Source organism: Mercenaria mercenaria, chromosome 18 (genome assembly GCF_021730395.1).
Source record: "Mercenaria mercenaria strain notata chromosome 18, MADL_Memer_1, whole genome shotgun sequence".
NCBI lineage: Eukaryota > Metazoa > Mollusca > Bivalvia > Venerida > Veneridae > Mercenaria > Mercenaria mercenaria.
In genome coordinates this window covers 53,026,533-53,050,319 of record NC_069378.1, presented here as the reverse complement: position 1 = coordinate 53,050,319, position 23,787 = coordinate 53,026,533, and the positions used below count along the sequence as shown (strand labels likewise).

The 23,787-nt window shown below is 33.6% G+C and overlaps 2 protein-coding genes across 2 annotated transcripts in view; both read right to left on the bottom strand.

Moving 5' to 3' along the window:
* Positions 1–23,787, bottom strand: part of LOC128546059 (uncharacterized) — a 160,238-nt gene that overhangs the window by 135,998 nt on the left and 453 nt on the right. The gene's annotated exons all lie outside the window — the stretch shown is intronic.
* On the bottom strand, positions 1,150–23,051 carry LOC123538547 (uncharacterized). Its single transcript, XM_045322719.2, has 4 exons — positions 22,912–23,051; positions 4,214–4,366; positions 3,214–3,311; positions 1,150–2,823 (listed from the first exon to the last, which is right to left on the bottom strand). The coding sequence occupies exons 1-4, from the start codon at positions 23,000–23,002 to the stop codon at positions 2,746–2,748; spliced, it is 420 nt and encodes a 139-aa protein (XP_045178654.2). The 5' UTR covers positions 23,003–23,051; the 3' UTR covers positions 1,150–2,745.

Below are 23,787 nucleotides of genomic sequence, written 5' to 3'. Positions count from 1 at the left end.
TCACACCTATAAAAAAGTGAAGGTCAAGCAAAACATACAAGCAAAGTTTGACCGTAGTCATATCACATAGATAAACTGTATGCAGCATACCTTCATATCAGTGTGATGAGATTCAGTCATTATATAGCATATATATAATAAAACAGATTTCAACTGAGTTCAATATTTGCATACCATACTAAAGAAAAATATTCATGTATAATGAATCAGTTAAATAATATATAACAAATATATCAAAGCAAACAAGTACTCATTTTAATATGCAATCTGAATAAGTCACAAAAGCAAGAAACATTTTCATATACAGACGACAATTGTAACAAGGAAAATCTTTTAATGTGCACTTCTCTACATAAAGACTCTTATCACACCCTTATTCATGTGATACGCAGACCGTATTCAGCTCTTTCTTTAATTTGATATATGTTGGTATTTAAACAGGTTTTTATCATATTTATTAAACTTACTTATCATTTTGAGATATATCAATATTCTTGCTAAATATACTGAGCCAAAGTTAGCTTTAAAACTGTGAACAGCGTCGTTTAGGATAAACGCGTTGACTACATTTCACACAGCGTAGCACATTCAACAGAGTGAAAGAAATTGACACTCTCGTCCAATCAGGCAGAGTGTTACATAAATCTTCCACTTTGATAAATTATCTATAATGCGTTATCAAGTAGTTTGATTCGCAAACTGAAGTCACGTGGCATAGGTAACGAAAACGAATTTAGACGGCGTCGCCGAAAAATGGTCCCAGTTGGGCTTGAACCTACGCCCCCTAAGAATTGCAGTAAAAGTAGGTTTATAGTAGGAATTGAATACTCTTCAAAAAGGAGGTTCTCAATAAGTGATCTTATACCTTAAATCTATTATATCAGTAAGCTCTTAAAAGGAGGCGGCACGCAGAAAGAGTCACTCAGCGAAAAGAAACATTTTCTTACATACTTGCATAGAAAACTAGAACGCATATCATAGATAGTTTGCTGACAAATAACACTTGTAAAGCATAACTTAAGAGATAAAACAAAATAAAATATACTCCACAACTTCAGATTTCAGATTTGGTTGAAATTTGTACATAATGTTGTTTTTTTTTGTTGTTGTTGTTGTTGTTGTTGTTGTTGTTTTTTTTTTTTTCATTTATTATAATAAAACATAACAACGATAATAATCTGAAGTAAACTCATTTAACCGTAAGGAAAACAGTAATATAACCCAAAGCTTTTACATATAAAACTCGAAAGCTTCCGAATGACTTTATAAACACCACATTATTGATTTTCCTGGTATATCTCTTGAAATTGTTTGCGTGTCTGCATTAATACCCTTTTTCTATATCTCATTTTAGTAGGTAAGCTTTTGGAGATGACGTATACTTTGTTCGAAATTTTAACAGGCGATTAAGCTAACAGTTGATTAACTTTTAGAATTACATTTCGAAATTTTAGAAGACTTCGCCAAACCTATTATGATTTAAGAATTATGAACACTAAAATGTCTTTACAGTAAAATTAAAACATCCTACTAGTGGTTCCTATCATGCCTTATATTTTGAATCAAAATTTAACATGCCGTTAGTTTAACAGCCAGTTAAAGTTTCGAACAACTGGGCCCAGTTAAACAAGTGTATATTGTGTTTTATGAATCCCAAAATCCCAGTTTAATTTGTTTTGAGTAATATGCTTAACACGAGTTTCATTTCGATAAAATCAATACATGATTACGTTGCTAATAAAGACAATTATAATCATCTTATTATACACATTACTGTGTTATTTGTTATATTTGTTTCTGAAACAATATATTTTTAAAAAATCAGACTTCACTTTTATTGCATATAAATGTTGTACAATGTCTTGCCATGTATCATGTATTGTATGTCCTCATGGGCCATTTGTCCGGATGGAACATTGAAATAAACTATAAAACTATCTTAAGTAAAATTGTTGGTAACCAGTTTAGCAATACCCATAAGTTGCCAATCAAGTGTAATCAACTTAATGAATTAACTTAATATTTAATTCGTAACCTGACATTTTATACAAATATGTGAGATTTTTTGCTGCCGATTGATGTTTTATGTGTGTCTATGTAAGTTAGTTACATGTATTTGTGTGTTTGCCTTTTGTACACGAGTGCCTGTGCTGCTGTGGTTTACCTTGCATGGTAACTGTGATTAAGGCACGTAGCATTCCCTTTTGAATAGTCATCCTTGTTCCAATTTCCTCTTTAACCTACCCACTTTCTACCATCTACCCATTCCTCCTCTTTTTTCTGTATTTTGCATAAAATTAAAATGTACTTGTTGGACTTTTGAAGCAACCCGTCTGTAACATTTTTCCATTAAAGCTTCCTTTTGTTGCGGGCCAACTTTGCAAATGCGTGGCTCTGAGACTGTGTTTGCTGTGCCCAAGTAAGGTGAGTTCTTATCAGTAATCACTGTCAAGGGAAAGATGTTTACCTGAACTCGAGACGAAAACGTAAATAAGTACGAAATAATTTAGCAAAATTTCAATACTTCGTGAATAATATATACATGGATATCAGGATGTTTTCTTCTCTTGTTTTAAATTCCTGTATTATTTCATATTTAAAACTGTTTATAGTTTTATATTCAGTATTGGCTATATACATCTTTTAATACTAAATAAATGTTGCTGTTGCTATTAGTGTTGTCGTCATCGTCGTTGTTGTTGTTGTTGTTTTTATTAATTGCATGAATATCTAGTTGATGTTCATTTACGCTGGCAGCTTTATTTTTGTTGAATTTTGTCTTGGTTCATCAAAACAACAGTAGCAGCAACATATCAGTACATCCTGTAAATACAGTTTTTAAAATACCTATTTTGTATTCTGCATATGCTTTTCACAAGCATATCTTACTACATTGTATATCAACAATTTGAAAGGGCTTCGTGGTCAAGATTATTTCTCTAAACATGAGTCACTATGCACCACAGCCATTCAAGAGCTCACATCTTCCGGGAAACCATGTCCCGAACCCTAATGTGTCCATGCATTTTAATGTGGGACTGCCTATGCCCCTCGTATCGTGTTTGCAATGATAATATTTTACATTTTTCACATATTTCTAGTATTTTGCAAGGACAGAACTTTTCCATATCTACTACGTTACAGCATGTGAGAAATTTTTACTGTATTTCTATACTCTAACTGCTGCCCCTGATTAAACTGACAGATACATACCAAACCTATTTCCATGACTGTACACAAAGAACACATTGCTTTTATCTCTTCTAATTCCTTGTAATATGTATTCAGTGTAGCTATACACTTCAAGATAACTGGAAATTGAAAAGTAAAAACATTGTCAACCTTCCACTAAACTACTGACTATTCTTACGAATTCTTACGAGTAATTAGATAAATTTATTTTGTTCAGGTTTATCTTAAGTTAAGATGAAGTAACACTATATGTTGGGAAAATAAAATATGTTTTCAATATAAGCGTTTTAATATAGCTTGAGGATAAAATGTTTCCTACACATTTCTTTCTTTTACATGACTTCATACAAATTATATTTGTAATACAGTTTGGTACAGCAATATCTTAAAGCGACGTGTGAGTAAATATTATTAGTTTTCTAAAACGTTATCAGCTACAGTCTATTTTGTTAATTTACCTTACATGCCGTGAGCAGTTACATGGTATTTTAGTTGTATCGTGAAATATACAATATTATTCCGCGAAAGAACATTTTCGATACATATCGATGAATTTCTTATTACATACACATTTTACATTTATAGTTATCATATGAATGATATAAATTTGTTATTTAACCTGAAAAACTGAAAATTTCGCCGTTAAAAAACTTCTAAACGCGACGATATAAATTAAATCTACGTTACAAATGACGTCACGTACCCGATTTAAAATTTAAAAGTTAATATGGAAAAATATTGACGTTTCAGGTTTCTTTGTTACTTAATGGGGTTTATAACTAAGAATGTAATAACAGATAAAATTACATTTATTTACTCATACATATGGGTTAGTACAATGTAGCTGTAAAATTTGAACACATACGCTTTATTCCACATTTCAGAATACAGGTCCTAAGGTCCTAAACTCTTATATTATCAATAATGTTAAATGGAAGGCAAACGGAATGGGACATCCTTAACTAATTGTACTGATTTTAAAAAAGCTTTAAGTGTAAATTGACAAAATTGATGTACATACAGCCAAATATATTAGTTCCGACTACAGCATCGACATCATCTTTTTGTAATCTGTGTCTTGCATCTTCACTGGAACATACCAACCATACACTTATAACCTCAAAACATAAACTAGCGAATGTAAATCCGGAATGCCAGTTCGAAAATGTGTGGCCTGAAAAAAAGAGGAAATTAAAAGTAATTATACATAATGTAACAATTGTGCCAGAGTTCCACCTCCATATCACCTGCTAGCTGCACGTTCAGCGATGAAAAACATTTGAAATTACATGCAACATTAATATATGAATAAGTTAACTATCTAGATTCAAAGCATCATCATATATTTCTGTATTAAGTTTTTCTGTTACAGTTTCATGAGAGATTGTAGAAAAAGGGCTATTATTATGACATTATCCTATTAGATGTTTACGTACAGAAAGATATGAAATATCCCTTTTCAATATTATATGTCTTTGATATAAGTACCTACAAAAATAGCTGAAGAGGACCCTTCAGCCGTAAATTTTGACAGATAATCTTAACAATACACGTCAGATAAACTTTATCTCTTATGTAAACTAAAACCTTTTTATGAAAACTTTAATTTCGAGATAAAATTTGTTTATTTCGTATCAATAACTGATTAAACGATAGGTATATTCAAAATAACTGAATTGGAGCTATTTAATTTTTTATTTCCATATACAATGTAGCACTTGGCATATTGACAACGATTTATTTGTTTATAAACTGTCAGCAAAATTCAAACGTGTCCTCCATGATCAGGTGTATAATCGAACAAAAAATCTGTATATCATATTTCTCGTTTGTATCTTTCGTCAGTCGTATAGAATATAACAGACAACGGGGCATGTTATATGATCAAATATTGTGATATTTGTCATGAAGTATCAAATGTCAAGAGCAAGATTAGGATTTAAACGTTATAGGCGAGTATTGCTGGAGTAAAGTTACATTTAACAAAACTATATGCTTGTCTTAAGACGAATGCATATAATACATCAGCTGTGTAAATAATTGAATTAGGGTTATCTGTTTTAGTGTGTTTTTCGCTTGGAAGATGTCGGATAATGTGAACGGCAGAAAAAACGAACGTTGGAACCATACAAAGATCTTCCATTAGTTCTGACATGTCCGTTTATAAAAGTTCTCCTGAAGGTTCTGTGAACTATAAAGGAAGTAAGGAATCGTCAGTCTATAAGAGCTCTGATGAATTTTTCGAGTATAGTTGTGACCCTTCCAGCCCAGCAGGGGAGCATTTAGAAGTCAAGGGATTGTGTGCCGATTGTGGAAAATATCCCTGTGGTACGTGTTTTCGAAGCCATTCAAGGGGCAAAGCTACAACACACCATGAACCGTTTAACAAAGATAAAATGCCAAGAAAACAAGTTCAAAGTTGCGATCCTTGTAAAACAGCCGGTGAAGAATTAGAAGCCATAGGTTATTGTGATGATTGTGAAGAGTATCTGTGTAGTTGCTGCTTAAGGATTCATTCAATAAGTAAGGCAACAAAGCATCATAACTTGATGGACAAAGATGATATGGCTAAAGAATCCGACAGTGCCATTGCATCTTCAATCTCAAAATTTGATATCCAGAAAGAAGGCGCGAGGTATCCGAAGTCCAAAGACGAATATTGTTACTTACGGGACATTAATGTAAAGGCAGCATGGGATGCAAAAGGCTGTTACATTGTAGCGATGAGTTTAGTTTCGAACCATGAACTGGTTCTAGCTGATGGTTTTAACGTATCATTGAAGCTTGTTGATGTTGTATGTAACGTAATAAAGGGGACACTGGACATGGAATCAGTACCATATGGACTTACAGCGGTGTCAAAGGACGAAGTGGCTGTATTATTGACTGACATATATGTCATTCAAATTGTTACAATTTTAGGGACTATTTCCGTACAAAGAAACATCAAATTAATGAGTCTATGTTTAGATATTGAGTATCTTAATGGAAAATTTTATGCTTCATTCTATAAGACTGTTAATTTCCATATCCTACAGCCATCAGGTGCAGTATATAAAACGATCAAGCCTGATGCTGAAGTACTTAAACACTGTGCGAAGCCACGTTACATTGCAGTCAGTCCTGATGAGAGTGTGATCTACGTGTCCGACTGGCAAACCAACAAAATAATATGCATAGATATGGATGGGAATATGATATCTATGTATCAACGTGAGCTTGAGCAGCCCGTGGATATCGTCATTACTCCATTCGGATCAGTCTTTCTATGTAGCAGCAGACAGCACGTCATTTACAAGATGGCGCCAGATTTAAGAGAAGCTTCAGTGGTAATAGGACCAGGAGATGGTTTGCATGGTCCGCAAGCAATTTGTTTTAATTTTGCCAAACAACATCTTTACATTAGCAATGGAAGTAAATCAAGCAAAAAACGTAATGCTATAAAAGTGTTTAAATGGCAGTAACTAAATACAAGTGTTAGATTATGTATGTGACAGATTGTTTAATATGCAAGTACATTTCTAAAGTATACCACTTACTTTTTAAAGAATGACTTTATAGATATTTTGAATTCGGATGATTGAGAGTTTAGGGTAAAAGTTACGAAGGATGCCTTCTTGAGGAAGTGAATATTCATTACATGCTTTTAAGTGAGTAGTGTAATGTAACTGTGAAGTACATCTTTTTTCAGTGAAAATGCCAAATGTATTTTTCATTAAATATTTTGTATAAAACGTGTTAGTATATGAATTATCAATAATCGGGAATTATTGTCAAATATAATATGTGGGAAGATGGATCTAATTTCTAAGAAGAACATAAAAATGAAAAATTTATCTGAATGTCACACCAAATGCGGTAAGAGAAGTTGTTCCATATTTCCGGTCGCATGCCAAACTCCAACGCAGTGATCTCCCTTACCGCTTCGCTCATTGATCACTGCCACCGCAACATTCACGTGATCATGGTTCATCACGTGATGTCAGATCGGTTAAAAAATTAATTTATATATTAATATGTCATTATGACATACCCAACTTTTGACAATAACATATCTTGTCCAGCAGGAAAATATTCAAAAGCCTCCATCTGTTTCTGCTTGGGTCAGATGACAGCATTATAATAGTGAACGGCGTCAAAGATTAACGTCGACATACTCGTTTGTTTACTTTCAGTTTCGTTTCAGGATACTTACCGGTCGTGTAAATAAATACCTATTTTCATTCAGAATCATTATTTTTTTTCATTCGCCTGTGCTAAAAGAAGTGTAAACTTCGAAAACATTGGGGAAAATATAACTAAATAATCATATAACTAAAAGAAGTCCACTTACACTAATAGCTGAGTTTTAGCTAAAAACATTGTGTTGGCAGTGATCAATGAGCGAAGCGGCAAGGGAGATCACTGCGTTGGAGTTTGGTCGCATGCATTTAACAGTTGGTTAAGGTAGTTCTGCACGTTTGATAAACCGGAAGTGATGGTGTAACGTCATTTATCCGGAAAACGTAGAATAAAGCCTGGATTCGGCGTACGGAAATGAAAATCAGTTTATGAATTGAAGGCAACCTGTGAATAAATTTATCAATTTGTAACAGTCTCTAAGTTAAACTTTCTAAAGTAAAAATATGATATTAAAACATCTGACACGTTAAATAATTCAAAATAATGTCTCAAAATTAGTTTCAAATAGGCAGTTCACTTTAATCATGGCCAAATATCTCAGAAATAAGCACACGGACCTATACATTTTATTTCACTGTATTATAGGCCTTATGTTTATTTACGACTGTGAGAAGTTTCATTAAAATCTACCTTGTACAAATTTTTCTATTTGCGAAAATGTTATGAAAGTTGCTATTTTCCCATAGAATCCCATTATGAAAAATTGCGTTAGGTCCAAATTTTTCAAATCAGTCTAGCAAAAAACCAAGCGCACGACCCTATCCTTTTTATCTGCTGAATTTTCTAGGTATATTCTGAAGTTTTGAAAAAACTGAGTTTAATTAAATTCTACATTGTAGAAAAAGTTTCGATCCAAACGTGCAGAACTACCTTAAAACGGTACATTTTGATTGGTGGATGAAAACTTCCTTAGGTTTTCGAATGGAATAGATAATGTTTTCTTAAGGGGTATGCTGGTGCTCTGAGCTGTATTGTTAGATAGTATAAATCGTTGCAAGGATCCTGTGGAATAGCTTACGTGATAAACCTGAATCCCCTCGGTAGTTACACTGCGGCAGATTTTGACTACAAACATCATAACTGCCAGTCTGATACGAAATTATCTGCCGTAAACGATTTACAGTCAGCTGGTACCCATGTCAACATTTCCCCTTTTTGGTCATTCCGTATACATTGACGATTTCAGAAATGGTCATTTCGTCCCCCACTTTCCTGCCCCTCCTTTATAGTCAAAGTCAAAGTTTCCTAAATTATGATTAATATAATTATGATGTAAAATGTGTATTCTGTAAAATACATTTGTATGTTCTACATAAAAACATGAAAATTTTACTTAAAAACTACATTTTCTTTTGCTTTATAAATACCCGATCGTATATAAAAGTGCAGAGTACATGCACGTTTCGTAGAAACTTTTGTTAATGTTACACAGACGCCTTTTAGAATAAATAAGATGTTAGTGTTTGTTAAAAAGAATTGACAATCGCCTCTGTTCCGGAAGTCCGCCAGAACATAAAACCAGAGTTACTGTTAATATTTCTCGTATTTAACCCACGGAGATTATGTTAAAATATAAGTGGTATGCGCTCAGCTTTGCACCTGCTTTATATTCATTGTCGTTGAAAACGTAGCCTTAAGAACCATCTCTAGCACACAGACGGAAGTTATAACTGTTTTATCTCAATTACTTGAACGACTTTCATACAGCGTTGAAATTGATAATAGGATAAGATACGTCGTTTATTGTTCCTTCAAGATGTTTAACCGAGTTAAGATTCAAGATTTTGATTAATATTGAGCATTGCAACAGGACTTATATTATTTTCTCATGCGTATTCCCCAGAGCAAAACATGGCCAAATAGGAAAGAAGTAACTAGTTTGTAAATGTCTTTACCTGCTGTAACGTCTGATTCAAATGGGAAGTAGTAGCTGTGTTTACAAAAATCCTGTTGTAGAAAAAATTAAAGAGTAAACTTATATCAGTCTACAACACTTCAGAAGAATACTATGCGTATATCTGTGACCCTAGTAGCATCGCCAAGCAAAATGATTTTGCACCGACACTGGTACGTGTTTTAAGTCATTCCAATGGTAGAGCAAGGAGAAGCCATAAAGCAATACATTCCAAAGAAAATTGCTAAAACTTGCGATCCATGTTAAGTAGACTAGAAGATGTAGTAAGGTACTGTTACGAAGGCGAGGAATATTTATGTACTAACTGCTTTAGAGTAAGGCAACGAAAGAACATATACAGGGCTACCAAATTAGCAATCCCGGCGTAGGTTCGTTATTCTTTATTTTTCCGTAATATAAAAAGCCTAAAACATAAAAACAATGGAATTAGTAATCATGATACGATAAAGATGAAATAATACAAAAATTGCACAATTAATAATTACACGTTGTGTAAAGAATTAATCATGCATTGGAATGCCTTATTATTGGCCTGTGTACGGTAACGCCTACCTGTCCACAAAATATACGTTTTGAGTGTTTACGGTACTTTGTGCACACAGGTGAACTGTCAGTGTTTTGAAATACATTGAATTTGTTAATTATCACAGATCTACATTTATCAAAATAATTCACCCGTATAAGCATTCCGAGTGTTTTCAGACTTTGAGAAAAATGACACATTATAAGGAGTTCGAACACAAGTGATGTAAAATTGTATCATCTACAGGCTTATAAAATTTTAGGGACTGTTATGGTACTTTGTGTTACATGTACTATACTGATTTTTGAAATTATATTCTTTGTACTAAATGAGCATTATTATCTATGCTACAGGATATGTCACATTAATTCAATAGATACCTTTTATTAAGTCATAGGCCTATTTAGTACTACTGTCAGTGATTTTCTCAATGTTTTGTGTTTTTAGCCTTATTTATATGTCCGATTCTGAATTGCTCTTGAATCGTTTACTTGGCTGCTGCAAGACTGGAGGTTCTGGAGCTGTATTAGTTGGCTCTAAACTAATAATTGCAGAGTTAACAGCCAGGTCATCGTCAAGAAAGTACAAAATACCATCTAGACCAATCCCAGTGGCATTTTTAAAGAATTCATTTATGTTAAAATGTACTTTTCGAAAACTTCAAAGTTGAACAAACGTCTAACTTCACCACATTCCTTGATTGGATTTCATTACGAGTCCATCATACTGTGAGCCAATTACTTGTCAGTCATCTTTCGAACCCTTGACACTACATACTGTGCCACGTTTGTATTGAACCATTGTACACATGATAGATATAACTTGATGTATTTTAAAAGAGGATTCTATATCCAGATTCCTTTTTTTCAGCCCAAACCTTAAAACTTTACGTGCTTTTTTCCCAATTACGGCGTATTTTCTTCGTAAATGTTTTAGCGAAGAAAACATCAACACGCATTTCTTCATACATTCAACCTTATTTACCAATATAATGAACTTTGTAAAGAACGGGATATGATAAGAAATGCAAAATGGCCCCCTAAATAATTAGAATATGAAAACTCCATAATTGAAATTTTAACTGTCTAAAACAAAAAAGAAGATCAAAATCGTTAAAACTATGACTTTTAAAAACTTTAAAACCAAGTTATTTGTACGACCCAGACCTTTAGAATAGTCGTAGTCCGTGACTTTTACCGTTTTACCACGCGATTTACACACTACATGCTCGATTTTCATTGTGAGCCGGACTTGGTGTCAAGCTAAAGTTTTGCCGAGAAAATAAGGTTATTAAAATATACATTTTCAGAAAAGATCAGCTTGACACCCGTTCCGGCTCATATTGAATTTCCACTTTTTTCGCAATTTTTAGACTCACTTTTCTTTGAAGGTAACAGGATAACGTGCTCATCTCTAAGCAACTGAGCATCAAACAGATACGCGGGAGTTTTGTTCTAATCATGTAACTGATAACTAAAAGTTGTTTTTATAAGAAAACTAAATGTTTAGAGCCGAGTTTAATACAAAAGTGAAACTGAAAGTAGATCTAGACATTTTACTGATCAGTTACGTGTTTTAGATCTACGTGAACTGTATTTCGGGATTATATTCAAGTTTAAAAATAAAGTGTAATTAAAGTTGTTTAAAAAGAAAATTGTTATTGTTTACATAAATGTTATAGAGACAAGAAAGATAACTCATGCACACCGCAACTAGTAGACACATGTAAATAGTTTTTTTTAATCTAAAAAATATGACGTAGTTTGTACATAAGTCTCTTTGACGCAATCGGTACGCACGGCGGCTGAAATGAAATATTATGCCTGGTGTCAGTGGTATGCGAGATCGATTCCCAACAAATCCTGTAAAACCTTTTTCTGGCAAAAACGACAGAAAGTACCATTCTTTGATAATTGCAAACCATATTTAGATTTTATATCTTTAGCCACGAGTTAAAATATTTTAAACCATTTAACCGCGTTATTTCTATAATTAGTCAATTATTCTTTTACTGTATGTCTGTGATAAAGTTATAAACATGTGTTTTTATACTTCTTTTTTATGACGTATGAAAAATAGTAAGTTAACAACTCAGAATTGTTTCAACAACTCCGTTTCATCGCCGTACGAAGTTTCATAAATAAATGTATGTTGAGTCAATTAATGTCACTGACATGTCATTTCCGGTGTGAAATATTTTATTTTATGAATAAAAGATAAAATCCAGGCGCGTAGCTAGGGCATTCTTCATAGTACGCAGAGGTAATGCGTAGGGGTCTTGGTATCCTCTCCATGATATTTTTTTCATCTGAGAACCGCAAATAGTGCATTTTGGTGTGTATTTGAAGCTAAACATTGCACGAAAACCTTATTCGTTCTTAATCTTTTATATAAAATGTATTATTTTACTAGGTATGTGTGTAATATTGCACGTGCAATTTGTGGTTCATTGATCCATGTTATATGTGTGCAGTATTCAAAACAGATGGTTGGTGGTAACACACTTTCAAAACATCATTATGATTGGATAACAAGAGATGTGTGTATAAGTATATATTCGAGAGTTGTTAAAAGTAATTTTGCCATAACTCCAAACTGAATACTAGTCAACAAAGACATGCTAAGTTTCATGATATTGTTACAAATGTACAAAATAAGAAACTGATGCCTTGCATAGGAAAAATATTTCGGCGAATGTCATCGACGTCTGCATTATGTCAACTTCGTCAAAATGTATTATTATCTTTTCTTCAACTAAAACAGTATTCTGCAAAATGTTTCTTACTCCTTTTTATTTTGCAGTTTGCCATCGTGATATTGCGCTTAGCGCTTCATGCATCTCTTTCTCTGGCGAGCTGTAAAGCGCGAGATAGCGATGGTGAAGCCATCGTGATTTCGCGCTGTGAACACTTTGCGTATTGTGAAGCGTGAAGTGCGAAATCACGATGGCGAAGCTAACCATCACGGTGGTGAAGCGAAAAATTCCGAGAGAAAAAAAAACACCTCCATTTCGTGCTTTGTCATTTTGATCTCGTGCTTCGGGTATCGCCTTCCCATGACAGAGAAGCGTGAAAGACGAAGAGCGAGATCACAACGGCGAAGTGCGAAACTATGAAAATTTCAGGCTTTAACATTAGCATTGGGCAGATTTCGTACCAACAATATTGAATCATAAAACAAGTATTTAAACGTAGCGGAATTGTTGATATAATATTATCTAAACGACATCTAAAACCAAGTATTACACTGAAATCTTGTTTTGATGATTTTTAAAAATGTACTTTAAAGTCTTTCGAAATATTATACATATAATTTAATTACGTAATACGCATATTAAATCACCAATTATATAGAAAGAGCATATTTATCTCACTGTGAATTGGTTGTCAAATACTGTAATATCGTATGACTTGTACCGGTGTCAATAGCGTAAGATTTAACTAGGTGTAATGAATGGATTTCTATTGAATTTTATTTTCTATGGAATAATAGTTGATAATTTCATACACTTAAGTACAATTATAACATATATCTATGATACCAAAGGCTGAGCGTGAAGCTATTATATCTCATTTTTTTTATTTATATACCGTTACAATAGTTTCGCGCTCAGCTCAAGATAAAGTAAATATTATGCGAGACAAATTATGTCTGCAGTGTTATACAAAATGTCATATTCAGAAGCTTTTAGCCCTGAAAATGTATTTTTTTCCGATTTCTCAACCAACATTTTATTAATTGTTAACAATGTATTATAATCTTGTTATAGAAATTTCCTCCTAGACAGCGTATGATTGTAATATTTCACATGGTCAGGATTATTACAAAATAAGCAATCAGATAGTAGGATTATGAGACAAATTGCAAAACTGTATCTAAATTGTTATAAAACTACAAAGACAATTGGTGAATTTCAATGCACGTTAAATCAACTAATCATACAAATCAGTTTGCTATACAAATAATGTCTATAAGCAACAGGTTCGCTTTATTTTTATTACAAACTCAGGTTATAACGGGAACGCACTTGCTTATCCCGATGAGTTCGCTAAAACCGGAGTTTACTGTACTTCAAACACAATATGAAGTAAGCAATGATAGTGTATGAAGCCATCTCTGTTGCATGACACTAGCCAATTAATTGTGTATGGTTGCCAGATTTTCACTACGCAGCTGCGTATTTGCGTAAAGGTAGTAACGCGCTTGAAATCCCTATAGATTCTATAACCATTTTAAAAACAAAATAGCTAAGATATATTTGTGTTTAAAGAATATCTAAAATATCGAAAGACGCGTCATTTTATTATTGTTTTTAATGATTTATTGTAGGTTGATTGTGATTTGTTTTGTTTTGCGTTTTAAAGCCGTTTTTCAACAGTAACGGACAACTAACTTATATAATACCAGAGTTCCTGGATTCCGTGCCAGTAAAAACCTGTTCTCCGCAAGTAATTGTCAACTTCCCCACATGATTATGAGATGGAGGACAAATGATTATAGTCACAATACCCCTTATCAAATCGCCACGGAGAAGAAAAACCTCGCCCGGGGATCGCACTCGCGATCCTGCGATCCGCAAATCTGCGGTGGCCTTATTGAGCTTGTGAAGCAAGTTCTACAACTTATATAAATCAATTTCGACATTTCATTCCTGATGAATCAGGGTAGGAACAGAGAAACCAGTTTCCCTTTTAATGACAAGCATCCAAGCAAGGGAGCTACTGGTAATATTTCACACGTCTTTGGTATGACGGGGCAGGAGATCAAACCCAATACCATCCCCGCCCCACCGGAGTCGAAGCGGGCCCAAACTAGGTAGGCTCTCTGCACTGTTAATGAATAGCTTTACGCTTTTGAAATGAAGGCACGTATGCAGGTGTTATGTTTTCTCTCTCTCTTTTCTAGAATAGCTGTAATGATTTGAAAAAAAAAACGGAGGAATGTATATACATGTAGTTAAGGTATCACAGAGAGGGACATGGATGTTTTTGTCATACTAAAACATGCGCACGTATTAATTACTTCGTGCTCACGTAATATCTATTACTTCCGCACGTAATAAGAATGACATTACGTGCGCACGTAATAGTATTAAACATCTGCGCACGTATTAGTATAAAAAATACCTCTGCGCACATATCACTTGGCATGATTGAAAACTTACTATAGAGATCACTTATTAGCTATAATTACGTGGGCACGTGCATAGCTGTTTCTTAGACTAACACGTGCGTACTGAGCAACTATGCTGGTTCTTTATCGCTGCAGCCGTTTCGTCTCAAATCTGTCTGTATTTCTATCTGAGGAAAGGAAAAGCGGTAATCCAGAGGAAAGTCGGGGCATCTGCTTCTCATTGTGCAACCATGACCTTTTGTTATTTTGTAAATATACCTACCGCTCTAATGAATTCAGTGTTTAATACCATTAGAATAAAATCAAATGTCTTCATGTGCGCATACAAATGTTACTACTTGGGTATATCGGTATATCCAAGGTCGTCTTGTAAACTGATTTTGATATAAACACAATATATAATATAAATGCAACAATTGTAATTGGAATATAACATAATGGAGTAAAATCAAAAAAATTTCTTTCATCTATAACCAAAAATCTTTTGCAGGAAATCGGAAGCATTTTACGTTACATATATAAGCGCATTTTGGCGGGAAACTGCACGTGCCTTTCATGTCATTCCTTCCGTAATGATCTTACATACGCTAATGTATATTTCGTGCTTCTCATATCGATATTATAGTTTCGTGTCAAAGGAAAGGTTTTTGATTAAATTAAGTTGAATAAACTACATAGATATGCTTCCATAGTTGTAATACCGATCTAACTCGGTTCCGGCGAAATTTCTGCGGGTACGTGTTTGAATTATGTGGTAAGGATTTAGTAATATTCAACTCGTATATTATTTATTCAAGTAAAATGAACACTGTCGTTTTTTCAACTTACTTAATGAAGATACTTCATTACATATTTAAATAAAAATCACCGATAATATGAAAAAATTGAAACTTGTAAGACAAAGTCATGCCTCTTGATTTATTCGACGAAGGTTTTGTTTTATACGAATGTCACACAACAAGAAGAACATTCCGTATACGAAACAAAAAAAAAACAACAACAAAGAAACACTAAATATGTAAGGAGATATAGAAGCAAAATTTTTTATTTTAAAAAGTTAATATTTCATCAAGTATGTGAAATAACTCGCTAAATTACTATGAATCCAAAAAATGCAAAACTGTTTCTATGTTGTATGGTAACGTAAATGAAATGAAAGTTTTGAATTTTAGTTTTAGAAATTTTCTTGATACGAAATAAAACGAAACAGACATAATAGTTAGAGAATAAGCCAACGTAGATGTATAAAAAAAAAAATCTTATTTCTTAAAAGAGTTTTCGGTCGTCCTTACATGAAAGAGTTATCTCCCTTGTTTTTGCACGATCATTCTGTCTTAGAATACAAAAGAAGTTGGATCACTGTGTATTGTGACGACATACAATTTATAGGGTTCAGCAATATAAACTAAAATATATTGCAAAATAGTTTTCTATACCCCCATTCTAAATGATCAAATATCTTTTCAGCGGAAGTCTTAGATAGATGTAATAATCAATTATTTTTGGTTCATTACCGACGTCTGGTCATTATATCTTGGTGGATTTTGAAAAATATAGTTAATTACCAATGGAATGGTGTTGTTTTACATGCATATTTAGTGGGGGCCATTTTTGTTCCTTATCATATCCCGTCCTTAACGAACAACACTAATTTCTTTTACGAATATAATGAAATTGTGTAAAGGGGTATGGGGGGGGGTGTGGGGGGGGTGTAAATGTGTAAATGTGTGTAAATATCCATTGCATAGTTATTTTATCACGAAAGTTCCAGTTAAAAAGTTTGAACCATTTCTAAAAAAGCGGCGGAGATTGTGTTCCTGGCTGGTTACATGTCAAATTACCCCACCCACTTTAAATGTGAATTTCTATAAAAGTAAGTCAAAACTGATAACAGTAACACTTGTGAATGAAAATTAATACATGTAGGTATACTGTCATAAAATATAAAGAAAATCAAAAAACATTTTGCGCAGACACCTAACTGGGACCCCCCCCCCCCCCCCCCCCCCCCCCCCCCCCCTTTACGAACAATACTTATTTAATTTCTAAAAAAAAAAAAACAGTGATTTAAATTGAATCAATGAAAAAACACAGTGATTTGAAATTCAACAATGAACTTCGTTAATTTACGAATAAAATGAACTTTGTAAATTTACGAACAACACTTATTTTATTTATAAAAAACACAGTGATTTTAAATTATCAGAAAAAGAGGTAGAAATTCTTATGTCACAATCGTATGGGGTAAACAGTCAACCATATTTTATCGTAGATTCATGTATAGGCGATTTCGCTATATATTTTATTTGTGTTAGAATAATTATTATCAAATGAAAACTAGAAACTATTTCAAAAGGTAATTTAGGCGAGACATGACTCTGTTACTTTTGTCAATTAATTCATCCCTAGCTGGTTGTTTACCTTATACCACAAAAGCCAATAAAAATTAAACAACTTGTACTTATCAGAAGGGAATTACTTTCCCACTAGCACAATTTTGAAATACGGCATATCTGTTACGAAACAAGTATAGCACTGTCCGAATACTCGGAACCTTTTAAATGGAGATCTAGTCCCTTAGTTACAGTTTATCTAATTTGCTCCTTCAGGAAGACTAGAACCGTATAGCGGGTTAATTCTGTGGACAAAAAATCTGCAGTTTTGTCCTAAAATGGGCCTAGTTTATTTCTGCGCTTTTTTTATTTCTGCGACCTTCGAGAAAAGCAGGAACTAGTTTTTGCGGTTTGCTAACCAGAAGTAATTAATGCACGGGATCCCTCTCAGTCGGCTCAATTTTGCCTCACAGGATCTCTCTTGACTCTCCACACACGGCACGGGAAACCTCTCGGATACAATTATTTTTCTATCGGCACAGGTGCCCTCTCAATTTAACTTCAGTGTTAGAGTTATGAAATGGTGTTCGTATTTAAAAGCAAAACAATAATTATAGGTTATAGCTATGCACAAGTTTTGCAGCGGAAATAGATAGTACGACTTTAGGAGCGCAATATTCTTCCGCTAAAGAACGATCGAGTGCATATTTACCGATGCAAAGATGATAACCTTTTTATTACATACGCATATAATGTAATGTAACTTCACTATTTTTTCAGTAGTCTGAATGAGATTGACAATACTGAACTAAATGAAAAAAGTTAATGCCACGACACATTCAATTACGCCACGCATCCGATATGAAAGTCAGGCGTCAGTGTATGTACCGATGTTTTCGATAGAAACTTGTGTGCCCGGGCGGACGGGGGTTTGTTATGATAAGTACAGATGTATCGCTGAACCTTTTCAGACTAGCTATGCATGAATGGCCCCTCTTTGTATCAAATCAAATTATACAAATTCGCGTTTAAAAGTTATTTGTGTATCACTAAGATATCTATGGAAGAGCATTAGTGCCAGGTGCGTTTTTTTTTCATTAATTCGAAATTTCGATTTTCGAGTTACTATCTTGCCCTTTTATCAGCAAAGTTTGAACGTCCGTCCGTCAGTCAAAGGCCAAAAATGTAATGGACGACTTTTGTCTTTTCAAAGTTGAATCATGTATATACACATCCATATATTGTACCGAACATGTAGGGACTTGAACATATACTACAATACATTAATGTATGACCTACTATAGCATCTAAAGCTACTCCAGATTTCAAACTGTATCCAGGATATATGCCCTCATTTACATGTATAATATATTCGTGTGTTAGGGGCTCGAACTAGGTCGAAAACCTTCCAGACATGGTTAAAATAGTGAAATATTCTAAGTTTGAATACTTCCCGGTGACCTTCTTTGACCTCTCCTCAAAATCAAGGTTTGTCAAGGTACCCAATCTTGGTTAGACTCATAATTACAATTTCATTTAGGTATGTCTATATTTCATTGACATATGGACTAAAACTAGGTCGGAAACCTTCCAGACTTAAGCATGGTTTAAGTACCTAAGGTCTTCCTCCAACATAAAAGCTGAAAGTCGCCTGTGTCAGTGCGACGTTACACCCAACATAATCAATAAATAAAGAAACATTGTTTGAACGCTGCCATATGACCCTGTAGGGCTACCCAATGACTACACCAGGTACCTAATCTTGGTCAGGACCTATACATCAACGTAAACAACTGTAGTTAGTAACTCGAAATTTCAAGATAGTAACTGGAAATTTCGACTTAGTAACTCGAAATCTCAACATAGTAACTCGAAATTTCGACTTAATAACTCGAAATTTTGAGATAAGTAACTCGGAATTTCAACTTAGTAACTCGAAAGTTCAACTTAATAACTCGAAATTTCGAGTTAGTAACTAGAAATTCCGAGTTAATAAATGACATACACCTGGCACTAATGCTCTTCCGTAGGTATCAGTAAATTAGATAATAAAATTTAAATATGAATGATATATGAAATTGCTGATTTATTTTCAATTTAAAAGCATATACGTTAAGGGAAGTAAAAACACCATGATCTATACCCTTAGAAACAGATGTTGTTTTCAATAAGAATACCATCTCAAAATTCTAACACTGAAGTTGAGAGTGTCGGTGCCGATAGAAAATTTTGTCGAAGAGGGTTCCCGTGCGGGTGCAGAGAGTCAAGAGGGATCCTGTGAGGCAAAATTGCACCGACTGAGAGGGATCCCGTGCATCAACTAAATCGAAAGTAGGGCGTTTTTAAGGAAACATGATGAAAATATCCACATAAAGTGTGTTTACAAGTAAGATGGGATCAACGACTTCACATCTAAGGTGCAGCTATTTGCTATATTTAAGAAAGTCGTATTTAAGTTTCATAAACATTGCACGATGTTCATCCAAGCCAGTACCCTCCGTCTACATTACATCTCCGTTTGGACTTGTGTGAACTGATAAAACAAATGTAACGATAAAAAAGCAATGGTATATAGCTACCTCATTCCGTGGGCCATATGTTTTTATGCACAAAAATGTGTTTAGGACAAAATATTTGATTTTCCGAGCTGACTGACGAGAGTGTCCTGTGCGCGAACAGAGAAGGATCCCATATCACATTTTCCACAGAGAGGGATCCGATATGTGTATACACCGTGACTAAATAATTTTAAGTAATTTCATTTAATCTTATCGAAACAAAATACGATGAAAAGCAACATATAAGATATTTTAAACATCTCTGATGTCATTGTTACTTTAAATGTTAAGATAAATAGGGTATCCTGTAAAGTGTTTAGTATTCTGCTAATATTTTTACCCTAACATTTCATGTTGGTTATTAACAGAATGGCACTGAAGCCGTCGAAAAACCCGTTATCATACACAGTTCTTTAAAAGACAGAGCAAAGGCGCTACCATGGACACACGAGCCCCGCGAGATATACATTTTAAGCTTATTTTAGAAAGCTAGCGTCCATACTAATAAAATTATCAACTACGCAGATTTCTACTGATAACAGTGAAACCGAAATAAACTGAAAAGTGTTAAATATCCGTATTTTACTTCATCTTTCAATATAAAATACCTCTAGAGGGTCATGTACTTCAACCCCGGATAAAACTTGTAGTCAAAGGAACAGAGATAAACGAACTTAAGATTGTAACAGTTAAGACATTAACTTACACGAACTACAATAAATTACTAAGGTTTAACAAATTTGAATTAACCCTGGTAACAAGGAAGTTTAGTCTACACTAATCTAAATCGAAAGCTAAATAGCTAGGGTGTCTGCTACCTAATTTAAACAGATAAGAGTTATGTCTTACGACAAAATTTAAATCCTATGCCTTTAGTTTTAGCGGTAAATTGAAAAGGTAATCAGCCTTTTTGGACTTTTCATTTCAGATCTTCGCACACAATGTTTCACAATTAAAAATGAAAATCATAAACAAGCATATGGCCGTTAAACACTAATAAGAAGTCCAAAATAAATCAAAATAAATCAAATAGTTGCCAAGTCGTAAAGGTCGCTGACTTTGAATCACTTGCCCCTCACTAATGTGTGTCTGAAACCTATCTTGGGTGTGAGGAAGCTATCATCCAGCTGACTTACGGTAGGTCGATGTTTCTACTTAGGTACCCGCTCTTAGCTTATTTTAATATGAAATAAGGCACTGCCTCAATCGGTAATCGATCCGACTTCAACTTCTCTCATAACATTTGAAAAGAATTGGGAAGGACATATCTTTTAATTCGATAGTAAATATCTCATTCGATATATCGCACGTTACCGTACTAGTGGAGGGTTAGATCCAGATTTTTGTCGCATCGCGTAGCATCGACTCCCTATCAATTTGAAGCTATATATTGGAATAAAAACAACATTGCACATATTTGTACTCATGTGCAAGATGTTGCGGTTTTGACAAGTTATGTGGACACTTATTAGGAACGAGTAAAAAGCGTATTCTTCCAAAAAAAATCGGAACTTAAACGCTCTGTGCACTTTCCGGTGAGACGCTTTTTTAATTCGATATCTTATTCGATATATCGCTTCGCGACGAAAGTCGGTAGGATCGATTCCCTAATACCTGGAGAGGCTACTATGCTATTCCTCCACCAACAAAGTTTTGAATCTTAACCCAACAAAACAATCTTAAGGTATCTGTCAAACAATCGTGTAATTTTAAGACTCACCCCTATACAGACATACAATCTTGAGTAGACCAATAATAATACACTTCAAAATCAATGTACATTGTAGAAAATGTCTAGCTACGTTACCCATTTCGGATAAATTGTTTGTAATATAGAAGATAAGGTCTGCGATTATGCGCATAACTTTTACCTTGTATTTTCGAGAAATAGAATTTGGATTCCAGTATTGAATCAGCTATATTTACTTTCAAAATGTAAAAACAGGTTACGATAAGGCATTATAGCGTAGAATTCCACACCGAAAATGCAGAGAAAATAAAAAGTAAATTAAACTTTCTCTAGCAAAAGTTTCCTTTCATTATTTAGAGATAGAGCCTAAAATTTTCAAAGATAGAAGTACATAAAATTAAGTCTAGAAAATTGATTTCTAAGTCCTTCAAATAACCAAAAACGTTTTTAAAGATGTGAAATTTATGAAAGTTTTGTTTATATCAATAACTAAAATTTTCATATTTTTCAAACATGTGATCTGCAAATAATTACAACCTTTGCCTTAAGCAAGTACTTACAAGCAGAGGTATCTATATCTAAGTTTACTTCCCTTGCATTTGTACAATTGACTGGAAAATAAAAACGACTTTAGACACATTATCTTGTTTCTTTTTTGGACCGTTTCCTTCAAGTTGATTGCCTAACAGGATCTTTGTACAAGTGTGTAAAACAAATTTATTCGGATAACTTTTGTGCTGTTCCTGATGTTGGACTACCTTTTTCACTTTTTATTTATACTGCCAGTACAGAGATTTGAAATAATTTGTAAGAATAAAACAGTTTTTATACTATAAAAAGAAACAAAAGTAATAAATGTCATTTTTTTTTGTTTTACACACTTGTAAAACCCGAAACCTCGTACACATATCTACGATCGGCCGTTATCGGCTATGTGTACTTCGGTTTTGAGTTTCGGCCGTTATCGTAGATATGTGTACGAGGTTTCGGGTTTTACAAGTGTGTAAAACAAAAAAAAAAATATGACATTCATTCCTTTAGTACTTTTTTGCACAACAAACACATTAAGCCTAAGGATATATTTGCTTAATTCATCCTTTAAAAACTGCTTCAGATGTTTTTGTCAGCTTATTAATGGTACAGAGTTCACTTGTAACAAGCTGAAAATGGAAAAAAACTATCACAGTATTTTAAGGTCACTTACTTTGAATCACTTTCCCCTCACCAATGTGAGTTCCAACCTGTCTTGGGTGTAGAATTCTTCGTGTAAGAACGCTATTCAACGGTCTTACGGAAGGTCGATACTCTTAACCCAACAGAAACAAAAACGAAACATCTAAATATTTTAGTAAGCTGTCAAACAAGCGTGATATTGTTAGACTCACCTCTATACAGACATACAATCTTGAGTAATCCAATAATTATACACTTGAGAGTCAATGTACATTGTAGAAAATGTCTAGCTCCGTTACCCATTTCAGATAAAATGTCTATAATATAGTTCCACTTTGATATGGTCTGTGATTATTCGGATTACTCTTATCTTGTATTTTCGAAAAATAGGTTTGGGATTCCAGTATTGAATCAGCTATATTTACTTTCAAATATTGATTTGCAAAAATGTAAATACAGGTTACGCTAAGGCATTATAGTGTAGAATTCCATTGGGAAAATACAAAGAATATTCAACTAGCTAGCAAGATTTTCCTTTCATTATTTAGCAATAGAGCATAAATTTTCAAAGATAGATAAAAGACATTAAATTAAGTTAAAAAAAATATTTCTTTATTCAAATACCAAAAACGTTTTTACAAATGCGAAATTTATGGAAGTTTTGTTTATATCAATAACTAAAATTTTCATATTTTTAAACTTGTGATCTGCAAATAATTACAACCTTTGCCTTAAGCAAGTACTTACAAGCAGAGGTATCTATATCTAAGTTTACTTCCCTTGCATTGGTACAATTGACTGGAAAATAAAAACGACTTTAGACACAGTACCGTAACTTTTTGCACAACAAAATCACTAAGCCTAATGAATACTAGTATTTATATAAGCTTAATTCATCCTTCTTCAGAAGTTTTTTCAGCTTAATAATGGTACAGAGTTCATTTTTAACAAAATGAAAATGGAATGAAATATTACATAGTATTTTTAAGGTCTCTGACTTTGTATCGCTTTCCCCTCACCAATGTTGGTTCAAAACCTGTCATGGATGTAGAATTCTTCATGTGATTAAGTTATCTAACAGATTTACG

Bases quoted from the DNA above. Each gene is read 5' to 3' on its own strand.
- LOC123538547 (XM_045322719.2), bottom strand. From the start codon at position 23,002: ATGGGTAACGGAGCTAGACATTTTCTACAATGTACATTGACTCTCAAG. The intron at 3,312-4,213 runs GTATGTACATCA...TTCAATTTCCAG, and splicing joins CGGAACTAATATATTTGGCT to TTATCTTGAAGTGTATAGCT. The intron at 2,824-3,213 runs GTATGTATCTGT...CTGTATTTACAG, and splicing joins CAGTCATGGAAATAGGTTTG to GATGTACTGATATGTTGCTG.